The sequence below is a fragment of the Ornithodoros turicata genome, chromosome 9 (assembly GCF_037126465.1).
Source record: "Ornithodoros turicata isolate Travis chromosome 9, ASM3712646v1, whole genome shotgun sequence".
NCBI lineage: Eukaryota > Metazoa > Arthropoda > Arachnida > Ixodida > Argasidae > Ornithodoros > Ornithodoros turicata.
The window spans coordinates 14668818-14684182 of record NC_088209.1 but is presented as its reverse complement, the minus strand read 5'-3'; the positions used below and the strand labels follow the sequence as shown (position 1 = coordinate 14684182).

The 15365-nt window shown below is 45.5% G+C and overlaps 1 protein-coding gene across 1 annotated transcript; it reads left to right on the top strand.

Annotated features, from left to right (window-relative positions):
* Window positions 1-697: 697 nt before the first annotated feature.
* Window positions 698-13573, top strand: LOC135369348 (uncharacterized). The gene is made up of 7 exons (XM_064602940.1): window positions 698-777; window positions 3336-3415; window positions 4855-4947; window positions 6005-6089; window positions 9417-9463; window positions 9905-9991; window positions 13430-13573. The coding sequence occupies exons 1-7, from the start codon at window positions 723-725 to the stop codon at window positions 13496-13498; spliced, it is 516 nt and encodes a 171-aa protein (XP_064459010.1). The 5' UTR covers window positions 698-722; the 3' UTR covers window positions 13499-13573.
* The last annotated feature ends 1792 nt before the right edge of the window (window positions 13574-15365 follow it).

The following is a 15365-nucleotide window of genomic DNA, read 5'->3' as shown; positions in this document are numbered from 1 at the left end:
CAGGTGGTCAGTTGATCGCCGATCCGCAAAAAGAAGGTCTTCGGAGGAGGCTTGAAGGTTAGGACCAGGGGTAGATCTCCCGTCAGTAGCCTACTGAGTGAAATCCTCGCGACGCAGGATTGAAAAAAACTCGAGGGTTTCACCCAGAAAAATGTTTCACCAGCTAGCCTGCGCCCTACCCATAGTGAAGTGGAACCACGTCACTCTGAAATGGTCTGCGCAGGACCATTTTGTTACTCAAATGGATCCACCTGCTGTGCCAGCTCAGACTTCTCCGTCGACTAATATCGCCTTCCACTCTAATTGGAATATTGCAGGTCTGCTTCGTAGAATATCAAACAGTAATGATACAACGTCTATCAAGACTTAGGACGCATTCGGGGAACAGCGCATTAGAACTCGAATATTACTTCTCCACTTACGAAGGAACGTATCACTCTATATAACAAGATTGCCAAACGATGTTTCTACGTTTCTGAGGAAATCAAGCAATCATTCTACGTAAGAGACCCGTGTGAGTGACAACCCACTGTGTAGATCACATTTAAGACGAACTAATATAGCTCTAACGTCACATCATGTATTTCCTTTCTTATGTGTATCAGTTGGTGTTCGTAGAATTTGTTATTTGATATGATATGTACTCCCATTATCAACATAGTTTTTCTATATAAAACGCATGACGTGGTAAAATCACTACACTTCCAACAGAGGCAGGGAAAATGAGTACCACTTTCGTCCAGGTCTTGCTGGCGTTACTCACATGCTTGCGGTTCGGTAAGTAAAACCTCTCTTAGTCCTTAGTGGTGCCCACACATCATTCACCTCATTAAGCAGTTGCACGTAAAGAGCAAGTAGGCAAGGCAAGTGACCATGTTATGTGTAAAACCTGTCGCAGACTACACTACCGAAACCATATCATCCTGGCGACTGCTGACTATGGTCAACGTCGGAGGTAGGGTTTAATGCTTTAGAATGTGTGCATTGCATCCCGGTAATGAGTAATGCAAGTGAATAACATTTTGCGGTGGCGTAACTAGTAATGTAACTGTAATGACATTATACATTAAAGGGGTTGAGAGACCACACGGATAGACCTTTGTCTCTGGCAGAGTCTGTTCGCCTTACTCCACGCACTCCGTACTCAAAGTCCCACCTCCCACCTCCTATTATTTTTTATGCTACAGGGTTTTAAAAATCTCCAATTTTTGAGGCCACCGCCGACCGTGGCGCCAAACGGTGCCGGGCAGCTCCATGAAGTCGGCGGGAAGTGACGCCTTGACCGGTTGCTCTATGGCTCTACGTCATAGCCCTTCCGCTCATTTCACTTCGCCGCGTCGCGTCCCCGCGTTCGACGCGGCCCTGTTTACAGGCGTCGTCATGAGAACGGGAACTCCGCACTTCCGTGGCGCGCTCGGTACTACGTCATACCGAGATCGGGCGAGGAGGAGGCGAGCCAAGAGCGAAAAGATCTCCTCATATTCAAAGCGTCATAACTCCGTGGCGCGGAAGCGCAGCGTGAAAGGGTTTCGACGGAGATGTTTGGCACCAATAGATCTACATTTCAAACATCATTTTGTGTAATATTTGGATTTGGATTCACAACCCCTTTAACAAGTCTACTGGGAGCATTGTGTTTGCGCTAGAACCCGTGTTATTTTTCCTGGAACAAATATATATATAGATACATATGGATAACTGGGTACAGATGGACGCGAAAAAAATAGACAACAAGTAATGAAGAGACTTGGGAGGCCGTATAAGGGCTGAAAACAGCTGCAACCTTTATTACAATAATAGTTAAGCGGGTACTAAAAATAGATTTACAGTTAGGGGTCGACGTTTCGGCAGTCAGCGCTGCCTTCAACAGTCCTGCAGAAGCTTCGACCCCTAACCGTAAATCTAGTTCTAGTACCCCCTTAATTATTAATGTAATACAAGTAGCAACGGTTTTTAACCCTTATACAGCCTCCCAAGTCTCTTCATTACTTGTAGTCTATATATGCAAGTCTATATGCTTTATAAATGCTATACGTGCAGCCAAAGAGCTCCTGCTATTTTTCCTAGTATATATATATATATTGTAAGTCAAACGTCGCCATGCCAGTACTGGACAGCTGTTTCGGCCTTCTTGGGCCTCATCAGCAGTACGCAGCCTAGTCCAAAGCCAGTGAAGTATACAAGGGAAAAAATAGCCGGAGCTCTTGCCTGCCCCAAAAGGAAAAAATAAATGACTCTCTGTTTGGGAACGTGGATGACAGACACTTAATGAATTTGAAAAAAAGTTGCTGTGCAACATTCACACCCTCGCGGTCGGTTATCAGGCATGCAGACTGTTCAGTTGAACGACGACAACCACCACTACCGGGGATGACCCCGCGCGAGGTGTATGCCACGAAAAAAGCCAGGAAAAAAATTTAGACACGGTAGTGCCACGGTGAAAACGCAAGTCGCAGTGCAGCCCCTTTATATATCACACGGGTACGCTAGAGAGTTAATAACGAAAGATATCGAGTGAGACTAACAGCGAAATAATAACAAAGCGTCGCGGTAAGGTCTTTCCACGACACTCGAAGATTAACCCAACAGGGCGTGGTGACCACGATGTAACCTCAAAGCACCACCGAAACAATGCCTCACGGTTGAAAGGGAATGCACCGGGCGCACGCAGGTTGAACATGCAGGTCGGGGGCGTGGATACTCCTGGATTTCTGTCGCATGGATCCCATTGATCGTCCTGAATTTTTCATTTCTTTTGAGTCCCGATCTCGGAATTCCCGTTCTCGAAACAAGGAAAATCAAGGAGAATGCTCGACTGCGTCGTAAGATGATATGCCGTGTTTAAAGCATGACATCACTATTTGACCACTCCAGTTCACTTGTTTTCGATGTCTGTACAAGTCGTCTTAGCGAACGAACGAAAGCCACATTTTAGCAACCGTTACGGAGCAGCATGTTGGTTAGTTTATTATTAGGCTAGTCCAAGTTCGGTGTTTGCATTTTCATGTCCAGGTTAGTACAAGTTCGCCGTTGGCAGTTTCCACCGTGCGAGTGAGCATTTTATAATCAGACAACGTGTATTTTCAGTTGTTTATTTTGCAACGAGGATTTCGATCAGTTTATTTCGAGGTGCACCCCACAGAAGGAATGCGGGTGAGGCTGCGAACAGCAGCGACGTCCTCGCCTTTACGTGAAGTTGCGTCCTAATAAAACAAGTACTGACAGTACTCCAAATACTGTGAGACAGCGAGCCCACACTTTCCCTTCGAGCACTTTGGCACTAAACTACGGCTAAGGATGTGAATTTTAACTAAGTGAGATGTCATTCTCTGCAGCAACGGTTCCTGTGGACGCAAATGTGCAGTGCATCGGTGTCGACGGCTTGGGACTGTGCGAGGAGTACAAACATATCAGAGTAAGTACGGCTGCTTCACTTACAACGAACACAATGGACAATGAGGAACACGAGAGACACGGTATGCTTTCAACCAGGTTTGTTACAGTAACTCAGTATGAGAATACTGGAATTTCGTTTAGGCTTTTAATCGAAGGTGGTGTACCGTGTCTCAGAGTTGATAAGGACGGGTTGTTTATCTGTAAGAAGCGCTTCTTTTCTCACGCAGTTATCTCCTTCTTGTGTTATCGTTTTTGTTTCAACTACGTGGCGTATGTGCGAGTTTTTTTAAATATCTGATTACCTTTCTTTTTTATATACGAGCTCGCATCGACATACGTCGACGCTAATTGGGAGTCGTTCTTGTTAACTTTTCCCTTGTGTTTGCGGACCTCCCATAAAGAATTATCTTCTCCCATCGTCACTCATGTAGTTGCCATGTAGTTGCATTGTCGCGTAATGTCATGTCTTGCCAGTTGCCACACGATAAAGGGATTAAGTATAGAGCTTCCGGCACACATTCTGCGCACTTCTTTGTCTGTTTCGTTCTGTGTGTGTGTGTGTCTGTTCTGGGTAGCGAGCTTAGTCTACCAGCTTACTGTACAGTTTCACACATGCGTTCTGTTGTATGAGTAATTAGTAGTAGGAAATTAGTTGACAGTTAACTGGCTGGGAGTTGTTTTTCATGTTACGTTCCGTTCTTGCACGTCTATTGGGCCGCCCTTATGTAACGCTTTCGGGCCTTTAAGGGTACCAATAAATGAAATCTAATAAAATATCCCCCTCATGCGCGAACAAGCGACAACTCCCTTTAAGTACGGGTCCTTTAAAGCTTTGAAACTGCGTTTGCATCGCCGGCACAAGGCACCGTTGGTCTCCTTCGACTGTTTCTCGCTTCGTACGCTACCAGGAATGTGGCACTAGCGGTTAAGAGAGAAACTAGGGAACAATGCACATACACCGCACATTTGCTATATTTTAAATTGCTGATTTAATTGAATTTAATTTCAATACAAATTTAGTCAGTAATATATCCGTATTTCCATCACATTGTTCCGCGGTTGCGTAATAGTAATAGTAATTTGGGGCTCTTCGTCACGACACAACTCTGCGGATGTATCTCACAGCGGAATTTGCCATTAATTATTTCAAACTTTCGTGCATGCGCTTCGGGCAGGATGTCACAATTTTCGCCTTTTGGGAATCGCGTTGCTAAACAAGAGACAAATTTAGCGTTTTTACGTGATACTCCTGAAAACTAGCAATTAGTTTTATAATTTTATGTTACTTTCGTGACGCATACAGAGAGATTATATTTTGTGACAATGCAATCTGAGACGCGTAAATTGCAATGGCATGAATTATGTGGGAATCACAAGACGTGAGATAGAGCCCGGCGATCCCCTTTAATACAATACATTAATATGCGAGACTTGTGCTACATAGTTCCTCTTTTACAGTACAATGGATCATTGGCTGCCTGCAGCCATATGTGCGTTCCATGGAAGGACACTTCGTGCTACCGTAATGAGTGGGAGCGAGAGCCATGTCTTGTACGTATGTGTTGTGGTGCTGTTACTTGTTTTACAGGGCATGTGATTCACGATATGTCTACGGCATCCATCGTGTAGGAAGGTGGAACACTGCTAAAGGCTATAGGTGACGATACCTTCCTGTCTATAGGTGTAAATTGCAGTGCCGAATCGAGATGGGAAATTAGTCAAGTAGAATCCCTTTGAACATACCCATGTACACTTCTTTACAGTCCCATTTACAGGGGAAATGCGGTTTATGGTATTAAGGCAGACTCAATTCCTAAGGAAGTCTATGGGGAATATTCATTCGCAGGGTTCTCGTAAACCTCGCTAAATTTGTACACGAAACAGGTCCACCCGTGTTTTCTCGAGTTTGTCTAGGGAATGACATATTATTGGAGGCCTCATTTCACTAAGTTTCGTGTGCTGAATAAATTACCCTTAAAAAGAATGAACACTGCATATAATGAGGGTTTTTACGGCACATTTCGAAGAGTTTCAGTGCACAGTTGCATGCGCAAATTTGGGGAGTTTATAGCGCATATTTATCTGCCCTCTACATATCATTATGGTGTTCGAGACCCAGGTCATTGCTGTGAGGTATCTGGCATTCCAGCCCAGCCGTTGCCTCATCTTCACACCGCGTCTTTTCACGGCGAGTTCAAGGCTCTCGCGTCTCACATTCCCACCGTTGTTTATCTTTCCTGACGAGCTTTGTCTAGAGGCAGTCCGCACTTGGTATTCGTACAATAAACAGCTCTCTTATAGCAGCGGCTAGACTCGGGCTTTTGTTCCACTACGGAGTCTAACGCACAACCTTTGCCAGATCGCAATATTTAGTACCACTGTGCTGTAATGAAATTTCGCGTTCTCTTCCAACTTCTCGGGAATGGAGTGGGGTTCATAACTCGAAATCATACTGTCATGTCAGACGAACAAATTGCTTATGTTACAGTGCCTGCCGTGTGGCCTGTGCGTTTAGCCTTACATATCCTTCAATGTACAATGTAATTGTGTAATTGTATTAATGCATATACGACGTTACTATCATGCTATCATCGCTATTTTCTTTTAGGTCTTCGACAAGGCTCCTTTCGGCAGGTGCTACGATGGGGTATGCTACGATAACCATGTGTATGATAGATTGGTCAAGCTAAGAGGTAAGTGTATACTTCACTGGCTCAGGATGCTGTAATATCAAGAGGACCAACCCACTGTGTCGAGACGGACCACGTGTTTTTTGCCCTCACTACCACAGCAGAAGTAGTGAAAAAGATAGGTGCACTATGCTTGTCACCAAAATATTTTGCAGACAAACGTTCAAGGCTGCGCGGATGACGCGAAAGAGGAAAAGGTCAGACCTGTTGTGAGAAATCGGGTAGATCACAAATGGAACTCGTCACCAAAGAAAAAAAGATTAGCAGCCATAAAATTATGCCGTTAATGGCAGCACTAGAGTGCGATAATCTCTCCTTACGGGAATCAAAGATGACGTTAAAAGATAATATACCCTGTAGTGACTCGTGGTTGAATCGGAACGTGATTTCGGAAAGGGTGTGAGACAACCTAGGTTATTATCATTCACGAAAACGAGACACACACCAAATTGATCAGACAAAGCCTTCAAAGTATGAGAAAATTAGGTACAGTGCTGGACAAAAGTTTACGGAACACGCTCCCGCGCACTCCTTCTTGAGAGTGACAGGCTAGCAGCGAATGGGACCGTACGGACTTGGAGACAGGTGCCTACGCTCTCAGAAACGAAACGGATAGACTTACGCTTACATCACATTTTACCCTTACTAAGCGTAAATTTCGACAACGCGGCTGACGCCGTATCCGTCAAGCTGAGTTTTATTCATGGGATCCGTCAGCGTGTCCGCTCTAACCTAAAGGTCAAACTTTTATGCGTAAATAGCAAGGGTAACACGATTTACTCTTGTATTCTGACGCTTAAGATTTCGCTTTGACGGATAAACTCAGGCTTTGCGTTGCAATATCAGTCCTTTACGGCTATATTGACGCATACTTTTCTTCCAATGTTATACGGGCCCTGCTATCTGAGAGCGCGTGCACGTTTGTGGTGTAGTGTGCAAACTGCCAAGCGTTCCCAAGTAGCACAATGTACTGAAAGTCGAACGCAATAGGGGTGGACGGGTAGGTGGAAGTCCTTGAACAGACTCGTGAAGCTAAAGAACATCGATAAGACACATATCGTCCACCCCTATTGCACTCGACTTTAAGTACATTGTGCTGCTTGCATGGGTTTGCTGGGATAACCGACACTTTCCTGGCGCCTGACGTCTCATGGCCTCAATCATGTATTCGCGAACACTAATGTAAGTCGCCACGCTTTGGGCTCGGTGTCTTGAGTTAACTGAATTTTACCGAATTATTTCATGTCAAACGAACGGCGGGAAGAAACGGCATCGAACGAGACAACTTGGCACGATTAAGGGCAACCTGGATGGAGCAAATTTTTTGCAACGAAGTTCGCGCGGTGAAAGATGAAAGTCACTGGAAAGGTTAGCCAGGCTGTAAGACGCGCGGCAGACTGCCGCGCGCGTTCCGCCGCCAGTTGTTCGCCGGCACCAGATCGATGGAGCGAAAAACCAGCGGACGGTGTCGGGAAGTCATGCTGTGATGTCACTGTTGCCAGGGTATAAGGTGAAAGTTTAATGAAATCAGCTGCTCAAAAAAGTCCATTTAATGTCGCAAATTTTGTAACTAAATCCAACACTGGTCTGAAAAGATGCGCCCATTAACGTACCGAAAGGCATATTCACTACTGCGAAAGGCAAACATGTTCTTGGCAGAGAATGCCTCACGTTCTAGCGATGCAGTTGGCAAGACAGCGAGCAGACGAGAGCACCCAGTTGCAAGAAGAGGACGATGACGATTATTCACGAGAGCAGACGACCACGTGCAGACGATCTGGCGTTATATGGCGTATATTCGTAGCTGAAGGCTGAACACTTTGATTGGTTCATCTGCAGTTGACGCTTCCGGAAATACCTGGGCGAAAATACCTGGCGTGGGCAGATCGGCGGCGGACGCTCACATTTTTGACGCCTCGCGTAGGGCGTCCGACGCTGAGCGAAGTTCGCAGCGTTTCCGCTGTACATTCGCCCCATGGAGGTTGCCCTTTGTCGGTCAAGCACGCCGTCGGCCAGCAAGCATGTCCGCCGGAGTTGTGACTGTCCCGGCTATCTCCACGCTGCAAATTTATAAGCGTGCGCCCATTATTCACCCGGCCGGTACCTTTATCTATGGCTATCTATAAGCAGATCTTTTTTTTTTCTTTTTCGATAGATGCGTTTCCCGCCGTTGAAGCGTCTGTGTTAGTGATTCAGTTTCAAAATCTTTGTAATTGCATTGCAAATTATTACTGCACATTAGAGCTGAGCATGATGTGTTGAAGCAAATGCATCGCCAGGAACGAGAAACACTCCTCTTAGCCATGCTCCCCGGCACCCTCAGCTGCCTTAGATCCTGTTCCTGAACAGCATGTACATTGTGCAATGTATCCTGTGAACAATACTTCAGCAGTGTACTGTACAGTACATTGTACATACAGTACAGTACAATGTAGCATGCATGAATATCGTACGTACATACATATATCTACATTGGGAAGCAGATCGAGTGTCGCTTTTTGTACGTTCCTTTCAATTCTCGCAGTTTTTGCGTAGAATTTGTTCTGATTATTACGCTGGTACAAAACCGTTTACCTCGCAGCGACAAAAGTGGTCTGTTACACCTATACAGCGTTCTGTGTTGAGGTATACTGTCCGGTATTCCTAGAGGTATATGGCCGTAATAAGTGGATATATAACCATAAAGATTCTACGCATAAAATTGAAGTCAATGGCTTACTTTTAAAATAGCCGTCAAAACAGGTCGAATTCTTCACCTTTACTATCCGTCAAAGCAGCTAAGTGAAAGCCCGTGACGAATAGAATAAAGGTAAATAATTTGATCGTATTTTTTTTACGCTTACTATTCGTTTCTTTTTTCCTGAGAGTGTAGGTAACCCAGTCACCTGTCTGCAAGCCCGTGCGGTACCAGTCGCTGCTAGCTTGTATGTCTGAGCAAGGAATGATCGGGAGCGTGTTCTGTAAACTTTTGTCCGGCACTGCACCACCTTCCCTTTGCAGTGAATTCTTTCTCTGCAATATAACGAGACCCAGACTGTGCATTTCCTTCCGATTCCCTGAAGATCAATAGTCACCTGTGCCGGGTTAATTAAGTAACTTGGGAACTTTCGATACATGGGAATATTCCAGATGAGATTATAAAGATGTGCGTCACAAAAGGCATCGTGCAAATGATATAGCAGGAACGGGCCCCCGAAGCGGTTTCTCTTCTCCGATAACTTATCCATGAATGTCGTCCTGCTCTCTCGACACCCATTGTTCACATTCTATTTTAAAACACCACCAGCAGTCGGAGCATCATCCTTATACGAACGTCAATTTATTCTGCAGCGCCTAACACTCGGATGCCGTGCGCACATGGGAACGACTATTTATATGTAAGTATTGAGACGCAAAATGCTAGTTATTTCCCGTTGGCCACGTGAGCACATAAATGTGAACACTTTGCGGCTATAAATCGTTTCTATTGCTAGCTAAACAGAAAAAAAAGAGAGGAAAGGCACTTGGGAGCATTTACATGTAAAACGTCAGATCACTTCGGGAACGATTTACTTCGAGTGCTACGGGGTTGATATAACTATACTATGGTAATCCCATGTCCTGTTTTCCACTTTATTCAGTCTTTGTTCTTTGAGAAGCATTTGCCACCCAGAGATAGTAAAGACTAAAACTAAAGCAGCCGCAAATTCGGAAGTCGTGGAAACAGTATACTAGACAGTTCGGTGTTCTCTTCTGTGCGCTATTCCATTCAAGCATCTCTTTCTCCAGGTCACCGTAGCATGACATGTTACAAGCAACCATAATTCACTTGCATGCAGAATTCCAGGGGACCATTCGGCTGCCATTTTTACTGCCGCTTACCTCCCAACAAGATCGTAAGACGTCCCGACGGCAATGCCTGTCTGGTAAGGAAAATAGGGGCAAACCTTTTCAAACATTTGCACGCTCGTCAAACCCATTCTCAGTGTTCTATGACGTAAAGGTGTCACAGGAAGATCAATCACATCACCTATTTGGGACGCAACAGAGCGCTAAGCCGGACCAACGTCTCCACAAGCCCGAGGAAAATTTTCATTTGCACAGACAGACGGAATCTTTTTGCGGGGCAGCTACATGCAGGCGTGCTTCATTGGCCTTTCTCTACGGCAGTGCTTCCCCCACTGTGCTACCCAGACACCCACTAAAATATAAAATATGGGGTGGCGACAACCAGCCCCCGGCTTCACTTCACGAACAGTAACATACAAAGCTGATGCTGAAATTTCACTTGGCAGTAAATATTGTCAGCATGAATCAGCTAAACTAAAAGGATCTTAAACAGACACAGCGCTTGTGCAAGCATGGATGCCTGTTGCTGACGGTTAAATCGAGTTTGTCTATTGCAGCTCCGTTTATCAACAACCACGACTTCATTTCGAGATTTCATTTCGAGATTTCGAGAGGAGAACGAACTAATGAGCCCGCTCGCGATGAGGATCGAAGTCCGATGGCTTCTCAAAATGATGAACAGAGTATGAAAACTGTAACTGTTAGTTCCATAAAGTTAAAACTGGGCCGGATAGGTGTGTCATACAAAAAAACTGCGGTGCCTGGACAAAGAGGAAAATAGACTACACTGAAGTTTTCTCTCGTTTTCTTTTCGTTCTTTCTGATCAATTGGGACATCAGTTTGAAAAGTGACTACACGTCCACCTCTGACTTGTTCGGCACCACAGCAAGTGACCCCAATGGCATGGTGCATGGAAGACCATCGCGCAAGGTACGCGCGCGACTTGCCAAGTTCTGGCGGGTCCGCTGAAAGGCGAAAGCGTCTCACAATACCGGCGCCAACGATGTCGATCAAGGGCTATCAACTTATGTTGTACAGCTCCAAGTGAATGACACGCCTTTGGCCTAGTGTGTTCTCTCCTCAGAGGGATGACAGACCCAACGACCTTTGAGAAACACGACAAAACCTCTCGTCCTAGACGTAGGACCTCGCGTGGAGGTTAACGCGTATGCTAAAGTGTTGGGCAGCAACGTGCACGGTGCAGGTGTTGAGGTTGGGGGCGAAACAGGAGTCACCCTATGCGTGTAGCCTTGGCATGGTTGAGATAATTGGTCAAGTTTCCCAATAATGTATTTTGAATGAAACGGAGCTAATTAAAAGGGCACAAGCCAGCGCTGCATACTGAGGCAGCATTTCAGTGAAACCGACGACTAAACTAAAAAAAAAAAAACGACGAGGACTTAACTGAAATGGGGACAAAACTAATTTTGTGTCTACCAGCTCGGCTGTCGTTGACTAAAGTTGATTGGGGGTGGAAAATCAGGGGAATACAGTCGTGCCTGGTTAATATGGCCTACTAGAATTATGGACGATTTTTGTGGGGGACCAAACTTTTTCAATGCATTTTCGTCTCGTTAATATTGTCACGGATGAAAACAGACGAGCGAGACGCCTACTAATCGGCGAGCGCTTTATTCTAGCTACTTAGCTGGCTAACACAAGAGCGGTAGCTCTTAGACAGAACTAAGGTAAAGAATGCTCCGGCTCGGAGCTCACAAGTTTTTATCACGACCTACTACTATACTAGAGACCTGGACAGCTGGCGATCCCCTATGGGAGAGACGGGTCACGGATTAGTTACGTTAGTGTACCGCTGCAAGCGCCACATAGCATTATTGGGGAGAGGGTACCACCCTTGCCACCGCCTTTAGTCTGCTACGCAGGGATACACAGGCTGTTGCTAAGCACGCGCTATTATCTCTCTTATACTGCTTCGTCGTTGTCAACACAGCCTACCATACATCGCCGCGGTTTCGACAAGTCACGTGGTAACGAATAGTGCGAGCTAGCGCCAAATCCCATAGCCAAGCGGCGATTGCCAGAACTACTACCCCGGTGCTGGGAGCATTGCGGATGTCCAGGTCTCTAGTATAGTAGTAGGTCATGGTTTTTATACACAGCGGCGAATATTGTAGAAAGCGCGCGTCGGCGAAGAAGAGGAAGTATAGAAGCTTCTCCAAGGTCGTCGATCCGTCCATGAGATTGATGCGAGCGAAGGAACAGATGCTTCTGGAAGCATCGCTCACTAATCAGCGCGGGTTGTTGCGGATCTCAGCCCGTCGCTCGACGCCTCCCATCCCGCTGCCGCTGTTCCGTGTAGGTGGCTTCAAAGATGATACGTGGCAGTATGGAGACTCGCTTTTCGGACAATGGACGGTCCAGCACTGTACAAAGTATGTGCAGTCCATGTATTTTTCTCTCGTTATTATGTACGGTATCGGTATGGAGGGCAAGCCTCTCCCCACATTCTACACGATAATTTTTGAAAGTAGGACGTTGCCCTGCGTAGGGAGCTATGCCCTCTCCTTCTCAACTGTCTACAAGAACTATAGGAGGGAACAGGGTTATTTGCAGACATGAAGAGCCTGGAAAATCCTGTATGGCGTCATGGCTGTTCTGAACACGTCCACGGGCGATTGTTCTTCGTGCAAGGAGTTCTGCCTTTACTTAAACATAGCGCAGTCGCTCGGCAGCTTACGAGAACAGAGGCGGTACAGTTGTCAAGGCAAGTCGTCAGGCGCTGGCGTTGACGACTTCAGCAACGCCAAACGAACGGTCACATCTGCTATGGCTCTCGCGGGACTGGAGATGGCTCTTAAATTCTTTGAGGAAAACGAGGAGCAGGCTCTAAGTGTTGCCGACGTTCCACTAATGCGCAACGAAGTATACCTTAAAGCAGGCACTAATTCCGAAATTCTTTTCAATAATCCTTCAGCATTGTTTTTGTTATTTCCTTGGTATTCGATAATATGGAGGATGCGCTTTATGGATAACTTTGGTCGGGGACGAAAGTGTTCATATTAGCGAGGAACGATTGTATTTTGTGTGGTTGCGTAATGAAATCCTCATCCGACAGTACAGTATAAACTGAAAAACACCCTCATGGGTGTAACTGGCTTGTCCTATAACACACACCACTTTTTACACCGTATGGTCTGGAACACCCTTTTTACAGCGCTTATTCTGTGTAAAGCACCCTTTAGAAGGTTGTTGAACACCGCTTTTCCTTTGAAAATGCCTTCTTTTGCACCCTTTAAGCAACCTTTAGAAGGTTGTTTACAACCTCCTTGTCAGGAGGGTGTAAGACAAGCCAGTAGTAGTAAGTAGGACAAGCCATTTACACCCATAAGGGCGTTTTCCAGTTTACAGCGTAGCGTGTTGCGCAGTCTAGTTCTCCCGTTTGTACCTGTGTTTGCCTTCGTTGTTTCCGTTGTTTCGCAATACCTCACTTCCAGCTAGTGGACCTCCGTACGAATTTTCGTAACAAGCAATTCCATAAGCTGCTCTGTTTCAGAATCCGAGGAAGGCGGTCAAGGGCGGATGTAAAAGCGGTTACTGCGTAGCTGGTTACCAGCGAAGTTGAGCAGAGACGAGCGTCAGAATGGCATTTGTACGAAAGGAACTGTCCTCGTCTATGCAATTAAACACAACATTCATCCTAGAAGTTGTCTTTTCTTGTAACATGGGTGCTCCTTCTCAGCGGTGAGACAACCCGTGTCATAGTCCTATGGTTCACCGTGGTATAAAAGACACAACAGTTAGTAGACTTAAATTGAAAACAGATAGTGGAAGAAGTCATCTATAGTGGAGCTCCGTGGCTAATTAAGATTCGGACTCTTCGGGTCAAACCGATTACGGTCAGTGGCTGAACGATTGGACTCAAACTCAGAGCTAGATCCAAACACTTACTCTCACTCACATGCACGTTGCGGAAAGTCAAGATTAACACAGAGCTACCGCTTACGGTACTCCGAGAAAAAACAAGGTGTCGCCGCAACTCCTTCAGGGGAGTAAATGACTTGTCCCTTAGAGCACTCCCATTTGGAATAAAACCTGCACCCTCCAGGAAGGAGTTCCACTTTACTTCATTTCTCAAGAGTAACCATGACACCAGTTACAGGTATCACGCTCACACCGTGAAACAGATTTATGCCAGTGCCCTGCAGCTTCTTTAAAATCATCCGTGCAATTGCTGACTTCCAAATATCTGCATATCCGCTAATAAGTAACTCGTCGTAGTACGTACTCGACGGGGATGGTAATAGTTGTGCGTGAAAGAGGAAGGGAAGTGTCATGATGGTGAGAGGTAGGGGGTGTGATACCTCCATCTAAGACAGTTCAGTAGTCCCACCCCAGACAACCATAAACGTCCGAAAGACGTCCCAGTTTGGTTGGAACGTCTTGGTCCTCGGCTGACATCTGCGAGACGTCCAGTGGACGTCGCTCTGTGATATTTTTAATGTCCCAATAATGTCGGAAAAAGACAGACACTTCTGATGTCCTGAGGACGTCTGTAGGCTTTAAAAACTGACTAAGAGAGCACTGTGAGCTGATCTTCATTCTTCTTGCCCGTGAAGTAGACCTGACCAGAAATTTGGTTCTCCCACCAATTATTATGGATTTAAAGAACAGTTGCAAATTTTCTAAAGCTTGTAGCCTTTGATCTCTTGATGGCGATGACAGCACAGTTTCGCTCAAGGTGAAGGTTTAGAAAGCTGCTCTGTAAGACACATCCACTATCTGACATGGATCCTGTAAACAGCCCTGACACAAAGTTTACAAGACCATTTGGCGAAACGCAGATGAGCCCTTTGAATGTGTTTGAAGGTTTGTGCGATGAATATGTGCTAGATTGCACAATTACCAAAAAATTACGTGATGAAAAAAGTTGAATGAATAAACTGAAGAAAGTCTATGTATATTTTGGTGGAGCATCTTGACCTTCCACAGGTAAAATTATAAGCGCAGGCTCGCAGGTGGAATAGATCTGTGATACAAAAGCCAGAGCATGACCAGAAGCCTGCTCGTGCTCAGGCTTTTCTATCATGACATCACAACCTTGCATGGTGCAAGCAGACATTAATAAAAAATAAAGGAGTGAATGAATTAATAAATTTTCTGCAAATAGTGATTCAGAAATCTGCATCAAACTGCAAGTAAAAAACGTAAATTCTGCTGCGTCATTGCAACTGCATGAAATCTCCTAGCCAAAAAAAAAGGAAATGGTCCAGCTGCAATTTCTAATTGGTTCGAATGGAACCCAACAGGTCCCATGTCAAAACCTGATGGATCGTTCAGTTCCAATTTAAACTGTCCAGTTGGTAGTTGAGCACCAATTGAAAGGTCCATTTGGTTTCATGCAGTCCAACTGGACAGTCAATTGGACATCACAGGTCCAATTGGTCGTTCTGATAGGGAACTCCAGTTCCATTTGGTATCTCGGTCTCCAA

Excerpts from the sequence above, each read along its gene's own strand:
- LOC135369348 (XM_064602940.1), top strand. The coding sequence starts at position 723 with ATGAGTACCACTTTCGTCCAGGTCTTGCTGGCGTTACTCACATGCTTG. Across the intron at positions 3,416-4,854 it reads AGGAGTACAAACATATCAGA|TACAATGGATCATTGGCTGC; the intron begins GTAAGTACGGCT and ends CCTCTTTTACAG. Across the intron at positions 4,948-6,004 it reads GGGAGCGAGAGCCATGTCTT|GTCTTCGACAAGGCTCCTTT; the intron begins GTACGTATGTGT and ends ATTTTCTTTTAG.